At 40.8% G+C, this 20,415-nt stretch overlaps 1 protein-coding gene across 2 annotated transcripts; it reads right to left on the bottom strand.

The window, feature by feature from the left end:
• Nucleotides 1–379: 379 nt before the first annotated feature.
• Nucleotides 380–20,293, bottom strand: ephx5 (epoxide hydrolase 5). Of its 2 annotated transcripts, none has more exons than XM_084321275.1 (9): nt 20,021–20,293; nt 19,683–19,905; nt 18,789–18,969; nt 17,636–17,845; nt 12,860–12,989; nt 4,274–4,485; nt 2,553–2,661; nt 2,230–2,391; nt 380–1,315 (listed from the first exon to the last, which is right to left on the bottom strand). In XM_084321275.1, exons 1-9 carry the CDS (start codon nt 20,041–20,043, stop codon nt 1,114–1,116), a joined length of 1,452 nt encoding a protein of 483 aa, XP_084177401.1. In that variant the 5' UTR covers nt 20,044–20,293; the 3' UTR covers nt 380–1,113. The 2 variants fall into 2 exon arrangements, with proteins under 2 accessions (XP_084177401.1, XP_084177402.1); XM_084321276.1 differs by having other exon boundaries at nt 2,230–2,355.
• Between the last annotated feature and the right edge of the window lie 122 nt (nt 20,294–20,415).

The raw sequence follows: 20,415 nt of genomic DNA, 5'->3' as shown, positions 1-20,415 counted from the left end.
GAGGTAGAGCGGTCGTCTGGTAGTTGGAAGGTTCCCGGTTCGATTCACTCCTCCCGGGCAGCCTGTCGAAGTGTCCTTGAGCAAGACACTTACCCCCTTAGCCTAATTGCTCCCGATGAGCAGGTTGCCTCCGCCCGTCGATGTGTGGATGTGAGAACAAAAATTGTAAATCGCTTTTGATAAAAGCGCTATGTAAATGCCCATTTACCATGGGAGTAAAACAGGCCTCTATTTTGAGTTGTGAAGGGCTAAGAAAAAAACATTTTTCATCTACAAAAGAGAAACTCTTCAAGAACATAATACATACAATGTTCAATATATATGTTCCAATAGTGATTTTTTAATAAGCAATAATGATTATTTACAAACAATAGGTGATTCTCTATAAGCAATAAGTCATTCTCTACAAGCAATAATGGTGATTCTCTATAAGCAATAAGTGATTCTCTACCAGCAATAATGGTGATTCTCTATAAGCAATAAGTGATTCTCTACCAGCAATAATAGTGCTATAAGGTTAGAAACAAAGCCAGCAGTAAAGAGCCAGTCGGTAAGTAAGGTAACAATAGTAACCATGTAAAAAAAAGTTATCCTGACAATCAAGGTAATCACTAACATCACCAGTCTTGAGAAGTGATCAGTATTTGCAGTATATTTACAACTATACAAGCTGTCAGGGAATCAGATTGTGTAATTCACAGAATATTAAGAGTTTTAAAAATAACAATTGAAACATACATATTTCAATACATTCATTAAATATTAATATTTTTAGGATTTTCAACACAGCTTATTCACTCCGCCGTCATATTGGTCGATGACTTCGATGCAACAGATGGTATGGAGGCACAAGTGCCAGTTCATATAAAAGAAAATACCTTTCACTACCGTTAACCGTCTGTAGTGTGGTAGTGAAAGGGTTAACCTGTAGTGGCAGTGAAAGTGTTAACCCTTTGTAGTGTGGTATCGAAAGGGTTAAGTGGTGGCAGGCCACCCACACACTTTCCTGATAAAAGCACTCTTTTAGCCCTTAGTCTCAAGTTTCCAGAAATGTTTATGCAAGTCACCCACATTGTGGCTTTAAGCCTCTATTCTTGGTTACGGTTAACCGCTCTACAACATCTCCACTTTCCTAACGAACTGGACAAAGTCATCAGCCAGCAGCTGGGGCTCCTCGAGCGCGGGAAAGTGCCCTCCTCTGGGCATGAAGGAGTAGGAGCGGATGTTTCGATATCTGATGTTGGCCCACGAACGAGGGCAGTGCAACAGCTCGTTGGGGAAGGCGGCCAGTCCCGTGGGCACAAATATCCCCGTCCTAGACGTAAAGAAGAAGAAATGTTATCAGAGAGGCTCCGATAGCTGGGTGGAACTGGTTTGAACTGGCTGAAACTCACGCAGAACTACTGTTCTGCTGAATTGGGCGATTAAGTCGCAGCAGGCCACAGCTGTTAAATATGCTGAAAGTGGTATATTCAAACTAATATACTCTCAATAACTGTCAGACTAAATTAACTAAATTATTAAAATAAAAACAGTCAGCATTGTTTTTGGTGAAGTGCCCCTTTAAAAAGGAGCTGTAAGTGTTAAATATCTCTACATTCTGACAACCATCACTGATATAGAGTCTAACACATGTCTCCCAGTCCCTCCGCTCTGCAGTAAACACAAAATCCATTTTCTGGTAGCCCTTCCCACTCCACCAATCAGGAGAGAGAACCCTAGATATTTGTACTTGTTTCAAGAAATCTTGCCAAGGTCAAATTTGCTTACTGCACTGGTAGATTATTTTACTTGTTTCAAGCACATATTTGCTTATAACTAAGTTGTATTTCTTATTTTGGTCAGACCATTTTTGTGGAGTTCTCTCTCCTGATTGGATAGGTGGAAATGTGAGGGACTGGTAGACCCTGTTACTGGCCAAACACTCCCATCAGTGATGACCGTCGGAATGTATAGCTATTATTCTAAAAGCACTTACAGCACCTTTAAAAAAGCGACCCTTTTGGAAGTCATTACAACAAAACCCAATAAGAAGATGGGAGACTGAGTTAGCCAGCAGTAGTATAATCAGGGCAGGTATATGCAAATTATTATTATTTTCTTTGCATTTTCAAGCACAAATTGGATGGAGAGATCCCAGTATATACCACACCCACCTCCTTAATGTTCAATACACTACTAGCAGCCAGCTAAGCTGAATAGAAGCAAAAAATTAAATAAGCAAGAGACCTAGAATCCACTCTTTTAGCAATATTGGTCTTGAAGTTCTCTTTGTAGAAGCGCATGGAGGAGCACATGCAGCCTGTGGTCCAGTAGATCATCACATTGGTCAAGAGGTCATCCAGGCTGTACTTCCTGTACAAACAAACAGCCAGACATCTGTAGCTTTTGCTACACGTTAAATATATAAAAACATACTGTAATGAGAACATACTTTGGGTTCTGTCTTTCTGTATTCAGAAGTCAGAAAACACCAAAAATTACAGGAACTAAAGACCTCTCCAATCCCCCGTCCTCCAGGTAAAACGACAGGAACTAAAGACTTCTCCTACCTCTCCAATCCCCCGTCCTCCAGGTCTCGGTTCTTCAGATCAGTCCAGGAGGAGAATTTCTCCAGAATGTAGGCAGCCAAGCCAACAGGAGAGTCATTCACTCCACAGCCTGTACACAAGATGTAAAATGGTGTTGAGATTAGAATTGTAATAGAGTAAGGTCCACAATAATGAACTCAAACCAGCTGCGTAGCACACTGTTAACCTTTCACCTATATCATTACCTCCAGCTCTTATAAAAGAGAAACAGAGTGGACTGGTGTTTTCTTGACCAACAGTGGCAATTTGTAGTTAGAGACTCGAGTCGATTTATTTATATGGTAAAATATGTCACACAAAGTAAAGTGACAGTGAATTGATCAATTAAATCAATATTAGCACCAAATGTCAGCATTTCCGCACATGGGCCTCTTTTTAGGCTTTATTTAGATTAGATTAGATTAAAATGTATTGTCATTATACAGCACAAGTACATTTACAACAAAAAGTTTGGCATCCAACCAGAGTGCAAATGTAACAGTAAGTGCGATAGTAATACGCACTGAATAATGGATTATCGACAGCTTCATAATTGACTTTGAAATGTCTACATTGAGTTTTAGCTCGACTGTTAAAAATTATTTATTACCAGAGAAAAAAAAAAGAGATTCCCTACCATACTCAAATGTACTTTTTTCAATCTAAACAATGTCAATGAACAATGTGCTCACGTATAATAATACCTATAGTAATAATACAAGTCGACAAATCCAAACAATATATTATTCAGTCGTAGCCACTACAGAATAATCAACAACGACCAAGTTAAGGGTTCATTTTATATAAAAGCTACACCAGAGACAATCTAAGATATGTTTATGATACTTACAGAAAGGTATCATGGTAGTTTGATGGTCATTTTAGTTTTACCATGCACTGTAAAAAAGAAGACTGTAAAAAAAACTGTAAATGTCTGGCAACAACGGTTGCCAAATACTTACTGTCAAATTACAGTAAAATCAAATACATTTACAGATTACAACCTTTATTTAATGGTCAATATTTTGATAAAGGTAAGTTACTGTTTATTTTCTTTTTACAGTGTGGTACCGGGCCATTGTATACATAATTTGCCATGGTAAAGGGGGGTGGTCAGTGTGTGAATGGGTCAAATGTGAGGAACAAATTGTAAAGCACTGGATAAAAGCGCTATATAAATGCAGCCATTTACCATTTATGTGTAACCATGGTACCACTTTTGCACTTAAATAATACAATGGTATAGATGAACAATGCCACTTGCCCTTAGACACCAGAGTTGTACCCCTCTTGCTGACTTGTTGTACACAATTTGTAAGTCACTAGGGATAAAAGTGTCAGCTAAATGACTAATGTAAACCATAATACTGATGGTAGTATCATGATACTTTTGTGTAAGGGGAACACATTTTACCGGAGAAAGAAAAGCGATTCCCTACCATACTTAAATATAATTGTATCTAAACAATGTCAATGAACACTGTGCTCACGTCTAATAATACCTATACTAACCCAGAGAACAGCAGTAAAGAAAGCCCTGCCTCTGCCTTGTTCACGTGTGTTCTCACTCCTCTGGCTGCCAGAGAACAGCAGTAAAGAAAGCCCTGCCTCTGCCTTGTTCACGTGTGTTCTCACTCCTCTAGGCTGCCAGAGAGCAGCAGTAAAGAAAGCCCTGACTCAGCCTCGTTCACGTGCGTTCTCACTTGCAGTATCAGGCTTAGTGGCCTGTATGTGGAAGTAGCCAGATTCCCTCAGCATCTCATAGACATTCTTCTCCTTGAAGGGGAACAGCCGACGGACGTCCTCACGGGTGAAGCCCACCAGGAAGGGCAGGTAGGGACCAATCACGAGCGAGAGCATCACTTTGAGGCCCCAGTTTGACGTGAACATGTTCAAATGAAGACCTTTCACGCACCTTTGAAAGACGAGAGTTAATAGGTTACAAAGAGGTTAGGGAAGGGATGTGTTTATTTAATTTTTTTTATCAATCGAGATTAATTGTCAACTTTCCAATATTCTCTTTTTAAACGCAAACTAAACGGCCTACAAACCAATGGCGTGTCCTCAATTTATTATTAATAATAATAATAATAATTACATAATCCTCAAACCTACCAGTTTGTATTCAATGTCTCTTTAAACCAAGAGAAGGAAAGTATAATTTAAGAGGGTTATGTATTCTTAAAACATGTATTAAAAAAAAAAAGAAAAAAAAAAAAGAAAAACGAATGTAAAAGCTAGATGTGTTTCACTATGGAATAGCCTTAGTGACGGGTTGAAGTTGTGTACTTCTCAGGGGAGATTTAAAAAAGCCTTAACATTTTTTATAATTCAGGAGTACAGTTGAGTAAAACATCAAACTCTTTTTTCTTTATATTAAAATATATTTAGTTTTTAAGAATTGTAAAGGATAGGCAAAAATAAGCATGTGCTTCAGCCTATTCCTTTTTTCAGTCATTGAGTTTGGATTTTGTGTGTGAGCTTACTTTGAATTTTCTTTTTTGTAAGTCCACACAAGTGTGTTTTTGATTTGTTGTAAACAAAGACAGAAAATAAACTTTTCATACATAATAATAACATTGTTCAAATGTCCAATCATTCAAATAATACATAGACTGATACAAATAATCTCCTGAAAAATCTACTATTCGGTCATAGCACTACAGAATAATCAACTGCCAGAAAATGAGGATTATCAATTTGGCCCAAGATTGAAACTCTCAAAACATGTTTGGAGACATCTTTTCCTCCAGGTTCAGTTTTGAGATGATTGATATATGTTTTGAAAATGTTCATTGTATGATGCAGTGCGGAACAGATTGTTAATTAAAGTCATTGTTGTCTCAAACTGAAACATTGGAGTGGCTTGTTAGAAGCGTTTAAAATGGCCCAGTTTAATCTCTAAAGCTTGGAACATGGAGGTAACTAGACCCTCTGTTTGAATTATATTATATGTATGATATAATCACGATATGAATCTATTTGTGTTGATATATGCCAACTATAAAAAGGTATAAAGTAAATACTATCTATATACTACGTTTCGTTTTTTGATTATTAGTATATTTGGTCTTGCACCCATGCACAGAACTGGACAGTAAGCCTGCGAGGGCAGTGTGTCATTTGATGTGAAAAACTAAAACCAACATTGACTGATCCAGGTTCAGATTCAGTATGTGTAATCAATTATGCAATCAGCTTGTTTTTCATAAATGCTAGACTTCTTGTCCCTGCAAGTGTATGACTAAGGATTTCCCAATGTTCTCTCTAGGAAAACAAGTGGGAGGGGGACATTCCAATCCGGTGACAAGGTTACTCTGGTCTGTACGGTCCTTGTTTTAACCTGACCTATTATAATAATAATACATCGGATTTATATAGCACTTTTCCAAATGCTCAAAGACGCTATTGTTTATTAAAAAGTATCCCCATTAGCTGATGCCAATGGCACCAGCTAGTCTTCCTGGGGTCCGAAGTCCCACATATCAATATATACACACATACAAATATACACACGCACATATATACATGCACACACACACATACATACATATACTGTTTACATATACTATACATATCCACATACATGCACACATATTATACACAAATTCAGTATATACACAAATTCAGTATATACACAAATTACACAATACAACAACCTAACTTATTACAATCATCCAAAAAAAGACATCATACAGAAAGATAAAAACCAATATTGCACATGAAAGATGAAGAGCTAATGCTTGCCTGTAAAGGGCAGCATTGCCATCTTCAGCTTGCCACAGTTAACTCATTCTGCGCCATTGCTTAATGCGCCAGAGGGCGCTAATACACCAGCACTGTAAGTCAATGGGGCGCTTTGTTCACTTGCGGGTGCTTAAAATATATCTTATACAATGGCATGCAAATTTCTCGAGTCAAGTTACACGTGGGTATTTGTCATAACCAACGCTCTTGGTCCCAGGACCCGCCCACAACCGAATTACCATCAATCCGCCGTGCAAGTATTTAGAAGTGAAAGCAAGATAGCGGACAGTAAACATTACGATTATGTTGATAGGGTCATAAAGACTAAATGAAAAACGATTCTGTCACGGCGAATGTGTTAGTTTCTTACACAATGTTGAATTATGTAATTAGTGGGTCATGAGTCATTGTGGAACAAAATAAAAATTGCGCGAATTGATTGATTGATTGCAAATTTAAGTGAGCGTGGATTATTGAATTGATTGATTGATTGCTAATTTTATTACTGTCCGCCTTGTTTCCAACTGGTTAAGCTTGGCGACTCTTTCGAAGTTGGTTAAGGTTAGAGTTTGTCTTTAGAGCAGGGCGATAGACCACCAGCCCTGATTCCAAACTCTAACCTTAACCAACTTCGAAAGAGAGCGACTTCGAAAGAGTCGCCAAGCTTAACCAGTTGGAAACAAGGCGGACAGTAATAAAATTAGCAATCAATCAATCAATCGCAAATTTTATTACTGTCCGCCTTGTTTCCAACTGGTTAAGTTTAGGCACTCTTTCGAAGTTGGTTAAGGTTAGAGTTTGTCTTTAGAGCAGGGCGATAGACCACCAGCCCTGATTCCAAACTCTAACCTTAACCAACTTCGAAAGAGAGCGACTTCGAAAGAGTCGCCAAGCTTAACCAGTTGGAAACAAGGCGGACAGTAATATAATTAGCAATCAATCAATCAATTCAATAACCCACGCTCACTTAAACCAGCGCAACTCCCAGCTGCTTCTATAGAAAGGAGGTTTAAAAAAAATAAAAATAAAAACTTATAGGGCAAAGAAAACTTTTTTTTAATTTGTTTTACCTACTTTCTATAGAAGCATCTAAGAATGAAGTTCTATAGAAAGTAGGTTCAAAACTAAAGAAAAGTTGGATGTGTTAGTTTGTTGGATGTCTAGTTGAAAGACAGTTGGATGTCTTAGTTTGTTGGATGTCTTAGTTGAGACAGTTGGATGTCTTAGTTTGTTGGATGTCTAGTTGAAAGACAGTTGGATGTCTTAGTTTGTTGGATGTCTTAGTTGAGAGCAGTGATGGGAATAACGGCACTATAAGTAACTTCGTTACTAACGGCGTTCGTTTTTTCAGTAACGAGTAATCTAACGGATTACTCTTCCAATCTTAATAACGTCGTTACCGTTACTACAAAAAAATGCGGCGCGTTACTATGAATGAACCTGTTTCTTTCATCAGACAGATCTCTGCGCCGAGAGGCAATAATAATGTTCTTCCTTGTTTAGTGGACAGTGCGCGAGCCAAGCATACATGCTGATGATTGGCTGAGGTTGAATACAATGTCATGGTAAGCCAATCAGAGGTGGAGGTGGGCGGGTGTCTAAAGCATCCAGAGTCTGACACACAGCGCGACAAGACAAGCGATCACTGATCAGTCAGCATGAGACCGCGGTCCGTGTAGTGTACGTTTTGAGCTCAAAAACGAATCCAACGAACAACACAATGTCAACATGAGACCGCGGGTCCTTGAGCGTTTTGTGTTCAGTGTTCACTCTTTGCAGCGCAGGGCACTGAGTGGCTATACTGCAGTGCTGACAGCCTTATCAACAGTGCTGCACTTCCTGGTTTAATAGCACAGGCTTCAGCTGCTCAGAGATATATATATCTCTGTATGTCATGCATGTCTTAAATGTAATGATTAGATTAGTTTAGATGATTCGATTAGATTCTTATATCTGTATGTTGTGTATGTCATTGATTGATTGAAAAGTTTATTAACAGATTGCAGAATGGGTACAGTACAGTACAGCTCAATACATACAATTGTTAAGGGGATGCAGACCAGAGAAAGACTTTCGTCATAAATGTCATGAATTGAAAATGGGGGACCCTGATGTAAACAAGACGAAACTCTTTCTCTGGTCTGCATCCCCTTAACAATTGTGTGTATTGAGCCGTACTGTACCCATTCTGAAATCTGTTAATTAAAATGTTCAATCAATCAGTATATATTTGTTATTTATTTTTGGTATAGTGCTTAACAAGCATAATTTAATTTTCCCCAGTTGTGGCCTGTTGAATAAATATCAAAATTCCAAAACATCTATTGTGGTATTTCATTTGTATCGATTCACTATATGTTACGAAGGATCAGATTAAACCGAATATATATATTTATTTATTGATATATATTGAATAGTATTTGTATATCGTTTGATATCCCTTGTATATTCCTTGTACATATACACGGAATATCCCTTTAGCCTACTATAGCCCATAATAGTTCATTCTCTTATTGGACAAGGACCTGGCGCCAGGGGACAAGCCCCTTGGAGCCAAGTTCAATGGTACCGACGAGACATGTCTCTACTAGCCCCGGCTCTGTGCAGGAATACGGCTACCAAAAGGAGAGTGGCACTATTTGTTCACCGTGCATATAAATATGGCGCAAGTAAATGTAGAAGACCCTTAGTCCTTTACCCTTCTACCCAACTAAGTAACAGAACGTGAAGCCTCACCCACGACACCGCGTGCGGTGTAGTATGGCCTGTTTGGCCTTAGAATAGCATCGAGACCTTGTGCGAATTAATAACTGAATTGTCATAGTTTGGCACTGTACCGTCGAGTGCGACGTATTTCTATTAGGTTAATAATAGTCTATTATGTATGGTGCATCGTGCGGTTAGAGTTCTAAAGTGAGCAGCATCCCCATCGCTTCCTTGTGTTATCTAGAGTCTTAACCAGGTTGGGCAGACCACACGTGGCGCTTTCATCCGAGGAGTTCTAGGCGAGGACCGAGTGGACCTGTACATTGGATTACCTACCCGACGACTGCTGAGCCCTATGCGGCATGGAATATATATTTGCTTTGGTACTTTGATTTGTGGAGCGGATAATCGCCAACACCGGTGAGTGTTGGATTTACCCCGAGAGGAGTCAAGGTGAGACGGCGCTCAGACCAGACTGAGGTCGCCTCGCTTCTTCTTCATTGTGGACCTACAGCTACAGCTACAGCCTACAAGAGAGCCAAGGTGTATTCATCTGTGGATCAAGATTCTACTGCACTGTCTTCTGTACCTGAATTCTCTCTAGAAATCGTTGACCAGACGGGCTACTGCCGACGGCTCTCCTACCCCCCCTACCGGCCTACAACCGGGAGGACCCCTTCCAGAATTATCCTGCTATATCATTAAGAGTACCATAGATCTAATTCCCTAAGAGCCAGGTTGTATACTTGCTTCCTGCGTAACCAGAGATTGGACATTCAGTGTTGATTTGCCTACGAGTACTCATTTGCCTTACAAGTGCATTCAAATCATAAATGTAATAGTAACTATTATATGTACCTTTTGCTATATATTAAATATTTGATTATTACCTTTGTGTGGACCCGATTTCATTGTGGGAAAGTGTTCATCATATTTAGATATCGTGTACTGTATGGCCAGAAGTTAAAGTACATAAAGCGGTAGTGGTTTAATGATACCATACTTATCAATACAGTCAGGGAATTGTACCCCTCAGTTACACTATATAAACATAGTAATTATAATAATATACATACATGGCATTTGATTGGAGGCTAGTCTCACTTTGTCCCACAGCAACATTAAAATAGTTTAGATTTGTGTACATTGTTTATGTTAATAATGTATTGTATTAAGTTTTCATTATAATATTTAGATTTATCATAAATAATTGAACATGCACATGTATTTTATGTTCCGTTAAAGAGGGGTGGAGGTCGGGTCACATTTGAGCAAAATTTTACTTGAAAGTAACTTAATAGTTACTTTCTGAAGTAACTAGTAACTGTAACTAGTTACTTTTTGAAGAAGTAACTAGTAACTGTAACTAGTTACTTTTTTAAAGTAACTTGCCCAACACTGGTTGAGAGACAGTTGGATGTCTTAGTTTGTTGGATGTCTTACCGAGAGTTGGATGCACTTCCGAGCTGCTTCCACATGGAGGCAACTTCTTATTTTTTTTGGGAACAACTTTTTCTGCGGATGGTTTTTTTCAATAAATCTTCAATTAATGTGTGTTTATTGTATAGCAATAAGGTTGGATGAATGCACCAGTTGTATAAAAGCCATTACATCATGTGCAGTCGTGGGTTATGAGAATTAGACCATGCCTAGGGGGGTCTAACGACCCTCAGCTGCGCCTCGGGCCTGACGACCACCCCTAGGCATAGTCTAATTCTCACAACCCACTCCTGCGCTTGATGTAATGCTTTAATAAAAGTTGGATGTGTTAGTTTGTTGGATGTCTTAGTTGAAAGACAGTTGGATGTGTTAGTTTGTTGGATGTCTTAGTTGAAAGACAGTTGGATGTGTTAGTTTGTTGGATGTCTTAGTTTAGAGACAGTTGGATGTGTTAGTTTGTTGGATGTCTTACTGAGAACAGTTGGATGCACTTCCGAGCTGCTTCCACATGGAGGAATTTTTTTCTTTTCTTTGGGAATTACTTTTTCGGCGGATGGTTGTCAATAAATCTTCAATTAATGTGTTTATTGTATAGCAATAAGGTTGGATGACATCGGCCATTGTATAAAAGCCATTATACAACGGCATGCAAATTTCTCGATTCTGATTGGCTGAAACAGTCCATTTACACGTCTTTATTGGCCCACAACCGAATCACATATCACTCCGCCGGCTCACTCCGGGAGAAAACAAGATCGCGGACAACAAATGGATATGTTGATAGCGCCATAACGACTAAATATGAAGCGATTCTGTCACTGCGAATGTGTTAGTCCTTTAAACAATGTTGGATGATGTAATTGATGGGTCTTGAGTCATTCTAGAACAAAAGAAAAATCGCGATTTGATTGATTGATTAATTTGCATTTTTTTTTCAATTTCTTTTTCCTTCTCTCTGACTGTCAGCGCTAGCTCTAGTCTCAACCCACCGCCACACACACCCCCCCCCACACACACACTCCTGTCTGCAACGCGGGTCAGACTGAGAGAGAGCTGGGTGCTGCGCTGTTCTAAGTGAGCATGGCCTATTGAGTTGATTGATTGCTAATTTTATTACTGTACGCTTGGTTTCCAACTGGTTAAGTTTAGGCCCTCTACAGTAGGTTTAAAAAAATAAATAAAAAAATAGGGCGAAGAAAACGTTTTTTTCCTATAGGGCCAAGAAAACTTTTTCATTTGTTTTACCTACTTTCTATAGAAGCATCTAAGAATGAAGTTCTATGGAAAGTAGGTCTGCATTCCCTTAACAATTGTGTGTATTGAGCCGTACTGTATTGTACCCATTCTGCATCTGGTAATACAATTTTCAATCAATCATTCCAATAATACACAGTTGGATGTGTTAGTTGGTTGGATGCACTTCAAGCTGCTTCCACATGAGGCAACTTCTCTCAATCATTCCAATAATACACAGTTGGATGTGTTAGTTGGTTGGATGCACTTCCGATCTGCTTCCACATGGAGGCAAATTGTCTTTTTTGTAGTTGTGGGAACTACTTTTTCTGGCGGATGGTTTTTTCAATAAATCTTCGATTAATGTGTGTTTATTGTATAGAAATAAGGTTGGATGAATGTGGCAGTTGTATAAAAGCTTTACACCACTTGCAGTCGTGATTTGTGAACAATAAACCATGCCTAGGGGGGTCTAACGACCACCCCTAGGCATGGTTTATTGTTCACAAACCACTCCTGCGCGTGATGTAATGCTTAATTACACCACGTGCAGTCGTGGGTTATGGCATGGTCTAATTTTCATAACCCACTCCTGCGCGTGATGTAATGCTTTATTATATTATATCTATGGGTCTAATACACCCGTCAACTGTCAGTGAGTTGCTTCCAGTCAACATCCACGAAACAGATCGTTTTTTCATCAGTACATTTCCGTTTTATACCGTTTTGAATATGAATATAGTTTGGGTGCTTCTGAGTAATTCCAGGGAAAGACGCGATAATAGCCCTTTAGTGGAATACACATTAAACACGTTGTAATTTTTCGCCTGATTATCGAATCTTCCTGAAATCAACGCTCGATCATCATTATTATCCTTCCTCATGCAAGAATGAAAAGAGCCCTGGACCGCGACCCGACTATACTCGTGATTGGCGCTGAACGGTCGGCGAGTTAACCCGACTATACTCGTGACTGGCGTTGAATGAGTTAAGAAAATAATAAGAACAAATCATTCAAAACTAAAATAAATAACCACTACTGCTCACTAGCTAAGTAATACATTCGTAATTTATGTTTAAATGATGATTTGTTATTTAATTGACATGTGTTCTGGGCAGCCATTCCAATAAGTAATGGCTCGATAAATGACCTATACACTCACTGCGGCTTCATCTGCGCCATGTTGGTGGTGATGAAGGAGCCCCAGTCCCCACCCTGCAGGTAGAACTGTGAGAACCCAAGACGGCCCATCAGTTTCAGGAAAACTCTTGCGGCAGCCATGGTGTCAAACCCTGGAAAGATAAACAAAACAACAACTACTGTTGAGGTGCCCTTGAGCAAAAAACCACAGTGTATTGCTTTTCATTATACAATGGCATGCAAATCTCTCGATTCTGATTGGCTGAAACAGTTAAGTTACACGTGGGTATTTGTTATTACCCCCGCTCTTGGTTTTTAGAAGTGAAAGCAAGATGGCGGGCAATAAACGTTACGAATGTATATGTTGACAGCGTCATAACGACTAAATGAAAAACGATTGTGTCACGGCGAATGTGTTAGTTTCTTACACAATGTTGGATTATGTAATTAGTGGGTCATGAGTCATTGTGGAACAAAATAAAAATCGTGCAAGTTGGTTATGCTTAGAGTTTGTCTTTAGAGCAGGGCGATAGACCACCAGCCCTGATTCCAAACTCTAAGCATAACCAACTTCGAAAGAGTCGCCAAGCTTAACCAGTTGGAAACAAGGCGGACAGTAATAAAATTTGCAATCAATCAATCAATCAATTCAATAATCCACGCTCCAACTTCAACATTTTGGGAAATTATTTTATTTAACATCTTCCCTGGAGGTAGACAAGAAGATCCATACCTTTTTTGTCTGTGCATGCATTAGGCTTAGGGAACAGCCGCTCCGTTAGCGTAGCTTAGCTTCATCACTGGAAGTGGGTCAGACTTGTACCCTGACGTTCCCTACAGTGCCCTACAGTCACGAAATACACTCCAAATACAACTACAAAACGTTCCTGTAAACATGTTGTGACCTGTGTATTTACCACGTGGAGAAATAAAAAATAATTGAATTCGACAATTACGCTTTCTAAGCAAATATACTCTGAACTATTTTTTGCCTAACCACTCCTCTCTAGGCGCAGTGATTTCAGTGCTACTTTCTAACGTGACGCCGTGTTTGTTTACATTCTCATTTCATTCAAATGATCCGAACCGATTGAAGTTTATGGATACCATGACTTAAAATCCTCTTACCTTGACGATTAAAAACCTCCCCAATTTAGAAAACAGTATTCCCATGGCTGGTCTTGATATGCTGCACGCTAACGGAGCTAACCAGCAACCGGACACTCAAGCAGATAACGAGGGTAATGACTTCCGGTCGGGGAGTTCCAAAATAAAAGAGCGACGTCTATAGCAGCGGAAATACGTTTATTTTGTACATTATCTAACGTTACTTAAAGGGGAACTCCAACATTTTGGGAAATTAGCTTATTTAACATCTTCCCTGGAGTTAGACAAGAAGATACTGTGGCAACCCCAAGCCACCCCTGGGCTTGGTGATTGATGGGCGCTATGTGGCGACCCAATGGCTGGGCGCTGCCCATGTTTGGGCGTCCGCTTCCGGACGCACCTGTCACTAAATACCCATCAGAGTGATTACCTGATTAGCGAATCACGGCGCGGTGCGCCTGTTGGAGAGGGGGGACTTAATGGAGCCGAGGAGCCTCCTCTCAGTCCCCCGTAGCAGCGCAAGGCAAAAGGCCACAGAGCGGAGACGCCGCCCGGCCGACAGCAAACCGTTATTATTTGACTAAGAAAATAAAGAGTATGATTTTGGGAACTGCAACCTGTCTGTGTGTTGTTTATTCTGCCACCCCTACACCTGGAATTGCCACAATACATACCTTTTTTGTCTCCGTGCGTGCATTTTAGCTTTGGGAATAGACGCTCCGTTAGCATAGCTTAGCTTCATCACTGGAAGTGAGGCAGGACAGTAGCCTTACAGTGCCTTACAGTGTATTGCAAGGTCTGACATTGACCAAACTTGATATGCATGACCTTGGTGGGCTCTAGGTCAACTCCTGAAAAGGGGGTCAATGTCAGACTTTGCAATCAAAAGTTAGGGGGCTAATAACCCTTGCCATAATTTCAGTGCGCCCCCTAACTTTTGATAAGCTAATTTCCCAAAATGTTGGAGTTTTCCTTTAAAACAGCGCACCTCCCAGCTGCTTCTATAGAAAGTAGGTTAAAAAAAATCTCTCCTATAGAAGCATCTAAGAATGAAGTTCTATAGGAAGAAAAGTTGGATGTGTTAGTTTGTTTGATTGATTGATTGAAAACTTTATTAACGGATTGCAGAATGGGTACAATACAGTACAGCTCAATACACACAATTGTTAAGGGGATGCAGACCAGAGAAAGACTTTCGTCTTGTTTACATCAGGGTCCCCCATTTTCAATTCATCAGGACATATATGACATACATGACATACAGATAGTCAGTACTGCTACATCTATACATTTATGACATACCAGATTTGCAAATACAGTACTGTTTGTGATACAGAAGGAGTCAGGAAAAGGGAGTATATACATTTGACGTAGAAACTGTACATTGGAGGAGGTTGGGTGGGGGGGGTTGGGTACACTGGGATATTGACAACCATACTGGGTAATCTACATTGGAGGTGGTTGGGGGGGGGGGGCACACTGTATAAACAAGCAAAACTGTACATTGAGGGGGGGGGGGGGGAGACACTGTACAAACAAACAAAATTGTACATTGGACTATTGACAAAACCATACTAGGTAAATGACTGTACATTGGAGGGGGTTGGGTTAGGATATTTACAGGGGCCAGTGTTGAATTGCAGTCTCCCGTAGGTGTCCCTTGAGAGGTTTTGAAAGTGGGTAGTGATCCACATTCCTTTACAGCTTTGGGTAGGGCGTTCCACATTGATGTGGCATAATTGCGAAACGTGTTTAGTCCCTTATTTGAGCCGAATCTGGGTTTAACATGATTTGTGGAGCTCTCTCTGGTGTTGTGATCGTGGTATTCACTGACCTTTGGGAAGTATTTTGACATGTACATGGGTACCTTGGTCGTGTAGTGTATCTTGTAGACCAGGCCCATTGCAAGTTGCTGTACTCTGTCGTCTACTCTAAGCCATCCTAGGTTGTCAAAGTGGGCAGGGGTGAGGTGGGTTCTAGGAGTAAGGTCAAGCAGTAGTCTGACCAGTTTGTTTTGAGATGTTTGTAATTTTGTTTTTAGCGCCTTTGAGGTGCTTTGGTACCATGAGGTGCAAGCATAGTCGTAGTACCCCTGAATGAGTGCTCCTGCCAGAGTCTTCAGGGTATTCTTGTTTACCAGAGAGGAGATCCGGTACAAGAATCGAGTTCGTTGGTTGACTTTTTTTATTACATTGGATGCCATTTTGTCACAGGAGAGATTAGCCTCTAGGATGGAACCCAGGTAGGTAATTTCATCTTTCCTTGTGACAATATTGTCACCCACTGTAACTGAGAAGCCGTCGGTCTTGCTGAGTTTGTTATTTGAACCGAAGAGAATGGACTCTGTTTTGCCCATGTGTAATGATAGTTTGTTATCAGCGAGCCATATGCAGATTCTGCCTAGTTCCGAGCTGAGGGTTTTTTCAACCTGTAACTTGTTCTTGTCAGAGACCAGCAGGGCTGAGTCGTCCGCAAACAGGAACAAGTTGCAGTCATAAGCTGACGACATGTCATTTGCATAAATTAGGAACAGTAGCGGTCCTAGTATGCTGTCTTAGTTTGATGTCTTAGTTGAGAGACAGTTGGATGTGTTAGTTTGTTGGATGTCTTAGTTGAGAGATAGTTGGATGTGTTAGTTTGTTGGATGTCTTAGTTGAGAGACAGTTGGATGTGTTAGTTTGTTGGATGTGTTAAGTTGAGAGACAGTTGCACTTCCGAGCTGCTTCCACACGGAGGCAACTGCTCTCTTTTTTTTTTGGGAACTACTTTTTCTGCGGATGGTTGTCAATAAATCTTCAACTAATGTGTGTTTATTGTATAGCAATAAGGTTGGATGACATCGGTCATTGTATAAAAGCCATTACACCACGCGCAGTCGTGGGTTATGAGAATTAGACCATGCCTAGGGGGGTCTAACAACCCTCGGCTACGCCTCTGGCCTAACTACCACCCCTAGGCATGGTCTAATTCTCATAACCCACTCCTGCGCGTGATGTAATGCTTTAATAGGTTTGACCAGAGGAGCCTCTCCCCGTCTCCCAAGCACCCAACCCTCGACGGCAGCAGTCTGCCCCCCACCACCCATGAACACCAACCGCCCCACCACCACCCCGTCCCCAGCCACCAGCCGACCACCCCTGGAGACATACAAGTTCCTTGGAGTACACCTGAACAACAAATTAGACTGGTCGGACAACGCAGAGGCCCTCTACAGGAAGGGACAGAGCGGGCTGTTCTGTTCTGTGGTGACTCAGCTCTTTCAATGTGTGCAATAGACTGCTGCAGTCATTTTACCAGTCTGTAGTAGCCAGCGTCCTCTTATTTGCTGTTGTATGCTATAATATTATAACAGATGGGGCATACAGACACAGACCCTCATCTGCACCTTTGTTTACACCGTTTATCTTTCTCATAGTTTTATATTCAGAGTTATATTAAATTTGCCTATATTTATGTCTTTCTACTATTACCCTGCCCATACCTGTTCTACCCCTCCCCCATGCTGCTATGACGCCCGAATCTCCCCAAGGGAATCGATAAAGGAATATCTTATTTTAGCTGTATGTGTGTGTAGCAGAGTGTTGCTGGAAGAAAGAAAAGCAACTGTGCTCAGTCAACCTGCCCTTGTAAATAAGCATACCTATAAACACATGTTCCTCTCACTGAAAACCACATGTTGTGTGGTCTTTACCTTGTTTGTGAGGAGAGTCTGAATACGCATAGCCAGGGATGGATGGGCATATGACTTCAAATGCAAGGCCATCTTGGACATCTGTGAGTATGGGGAGAATCTTGTAGAACTCATAGAAGGAGCCAGGCCAGCCATGGACGAGCATTAGAGGCAGGACCCTCTGACCCGGCCGGGGGGGCGGTCGGACATGGATGAAGTGGACATCTAACCCTGTCAGGAGTATTCATTCATTCAATATTAATTTATACTAGATAAATAAATACACTGAGTAATTAAACTCATACAGTGTCGTCGAGTTAAGATCACCTTCCAAAAACAGAAACGGCGGTAAAAAATGTAAAAACAACTACATATTGTGGCGATTGGTCATCAAGGTTCTAAACCAAGTGTCTAGTTTCAGAGTTGCAGGGTATTCCATTAGGTAGGGGCAGAGAAACCAAACGTAGATCTACCAAGTTCAGTACAAACTTCAGGCACTCTTTTTTTTAATCTTTTTTCCCCCTCCTTTTTCCTCCGATTTTCTCCCATCCCAATGTTAGTCGTTATGCCAATTCCCAATCCCCTTCCTGGTCGCTGCGCACTTACCCCCCAGTCGGTCTGGGAGAGTGGAGGCTATCACGTGCTTCCTCCGACACACGTCTAGCCAATCAACCGCTTCTTTTCACCTGGCAGCGCGGACTCTCACTGAGAGGGTGTAACGTGTGGAAGGATCACACTATCCCACTTAGATCCTATCCGCGCTTAGCAGGCGCCCCGACCGAACTGTAGGAGTCGCTGTTTACAACGACCCGGACCCACCCCGCCAGCTTCTCCCACCCTCTATTAGTGTGAACGGCCAGCCAAGCTGGTGACAACCCCGGAGCTGTGAGCTGAACTTCAGGCACTCTTAAGTGGAAGTCAATCACTGGATCAAATACGATAGTGTCCAGTGGTCCATTCCAATAGTAATATAATTTGGACAGTCTCTAATTATAACTTCATAAAGAAACAGATTCTAATGCAACTCACATCTCTCTGCCCGAGTATTGGAGTGAAAATGTTTGTGAAAATGGTTTTAACATCGTGGAACGATTCCAAACTAAAATACACAAGTTATTGTGTCAGAACGGGTGTGAGAAATGCTTATTGAGCGGTGTGCCAGGCGGGAGAGTACCTTCTATTTTGGTTTTGAAGTGTGGATACTTGTTAATCACTGCAACCTGTTTTTTCCAGTCAAACTCGTGTCTCCAATAGGAAACCACTTTCTTGAGATGGTTAGAGTTGAAGCCATACTGGAAGCAGGAGTCTTCTAAAGGGTCAGTGTAGCGGGCTCTGTCAATGCGCTCGTGAAGGTCCTGCAGACGAGGTGAAAGGAGTATTGACAATAGAGGCCTTGCACTGCATGTTCGTGTAATTCTCTTTCTTCCAGCATGGCTGGCTATAGAAAAGAAAAATAGTAAATGCCACATTTCTGTGCAGTGGTAGAGTATTTAAAAACACTGGGAAAGCATGATAATACTGTTCTACTGTGACTTGTTCACAAGATCCAGTAATAAGACACCAAACTATTACAGTTTTGTTGATATATTTCTCATATATCAATAGCAACCGTTGTCTCTTCCATTTCCATGTACAAAACAAGGAAACCTTAAAAGAAGGAAGGGTCATCACGTCAAAATACCAGCGTTCTATGCTCTGCTTGGTGCCAGATTTTGGTGCCTATTAGTAAATATATAAGCCTTCTGGGGAAATATACCGGTCATCAAAAGTTAGCGAACGAATGCAACAAATTTTCAGGTCTGCATCCCCTTAACAATTGTGAGTATTGAGCCATACTGTATTGTACCCATTCTGCAATCTGTTAAATAAAGTTCTCATTCATTCATTCATTCATTCATTCAGAGAAAGACTTTCGTCTTGTTTACATCAGGGTCCCCCATTTTCAATTCATCATAACATTTATGACATACACGACATACAGTAACTGTTACATCCAGACATTTATGACACAAATATATACAGTACTACTACTGTTATGATCAATGTTAAACTATTTAACCTGTTTTACCTCAATCTCTCTAGCTGAAGTTTGGACCTCAAATGGGTAGACCTTGTCGTCCTCTCCCAGGGCTCTCTCTCCTGCCCCCCACCAGCCATCACCAACAGGAATGGTTCTGAATCTGATCTGCCTTCCTTTGCGCACCAGGTAAACCACTAGCCCCCCCACAGCCACTGCAGACCCCGTCAGTAGAGGGTGTTGCCGGACAGGCTCCAAGCTACAGAAGGCCTCTCTGCAAAAAACAACGTTTAGATGGAAAACAAACAAAATATTGACCTAATAAAAAGTGCTGTATTGAGTTTAACATTACACTTACATGAATAGTTTAAAACAGCATCGTTACTTACTTTAAATAGTGAAGACTCTGCATTATGCCGTTATAAAATGCGTGTGGGCCTGGTTCTCAGAAGTGACCCCCACACACAACAACAGACTTTGCACTGTGCTGTTAGTGTTTTGTCTGCCATCCTCCATCACCAGAAAGGCTTTCGAAATAGTGAAATGCCATGTTGGCCTCAATATTTTCAAAACAAATTATATGAAAAGGTTATGAAATGAACAAGAATGTGATAAAATATGTAATAAAAACGGAGCTCAACGCATACATTTGATAAGTAGAAATCCGGTTGTTTCCCCAATACCAAGATGGCGGCGCTCTCGTGACGTCAGAGTGTCTTCGAGAATATTATATTATGATCCGCGTTATCTACCCTACGGTGGCCTATAAAACCAAAGTACTCCG

The sequence above is a fragment of the Notolepis coatsorum genome (assembly GCF_963971535.1).
Source record: "Notolepis coatsorum genome assembly, chromosome: 9".
NCBI classification, from domain to species: Eukaryota; Metazoa; Chordata; class Actinopteri; order Aulopiformes; family Paralepididae; genus Notolepis; species Notolepis coatsorum.
This window is presented reverse-complemented; position numbering and strand designations above follow the sequence as displayed.

Coding starts and splice junctions, on each gene's coding strand:
- ephx5 (XM_084321275.1), bottom strand. CDS start 20,043: ATGCAGAGTCTTCACTATTTAAA. Junction 17,846..18,788: donor CTTCAAAACCAAAATAGAAG/GTACTCTCCCGC, acceptor TACTCCTGACAG/GGTTAGATGTCCACTTCATC. Junction 2,662..4,273: donor CACTAAGCCTGATACTGCAA/GTGAGAACGCAC, acceptor TCTTGTGTACAG/GCTGTGGAGTGAATGACTCT.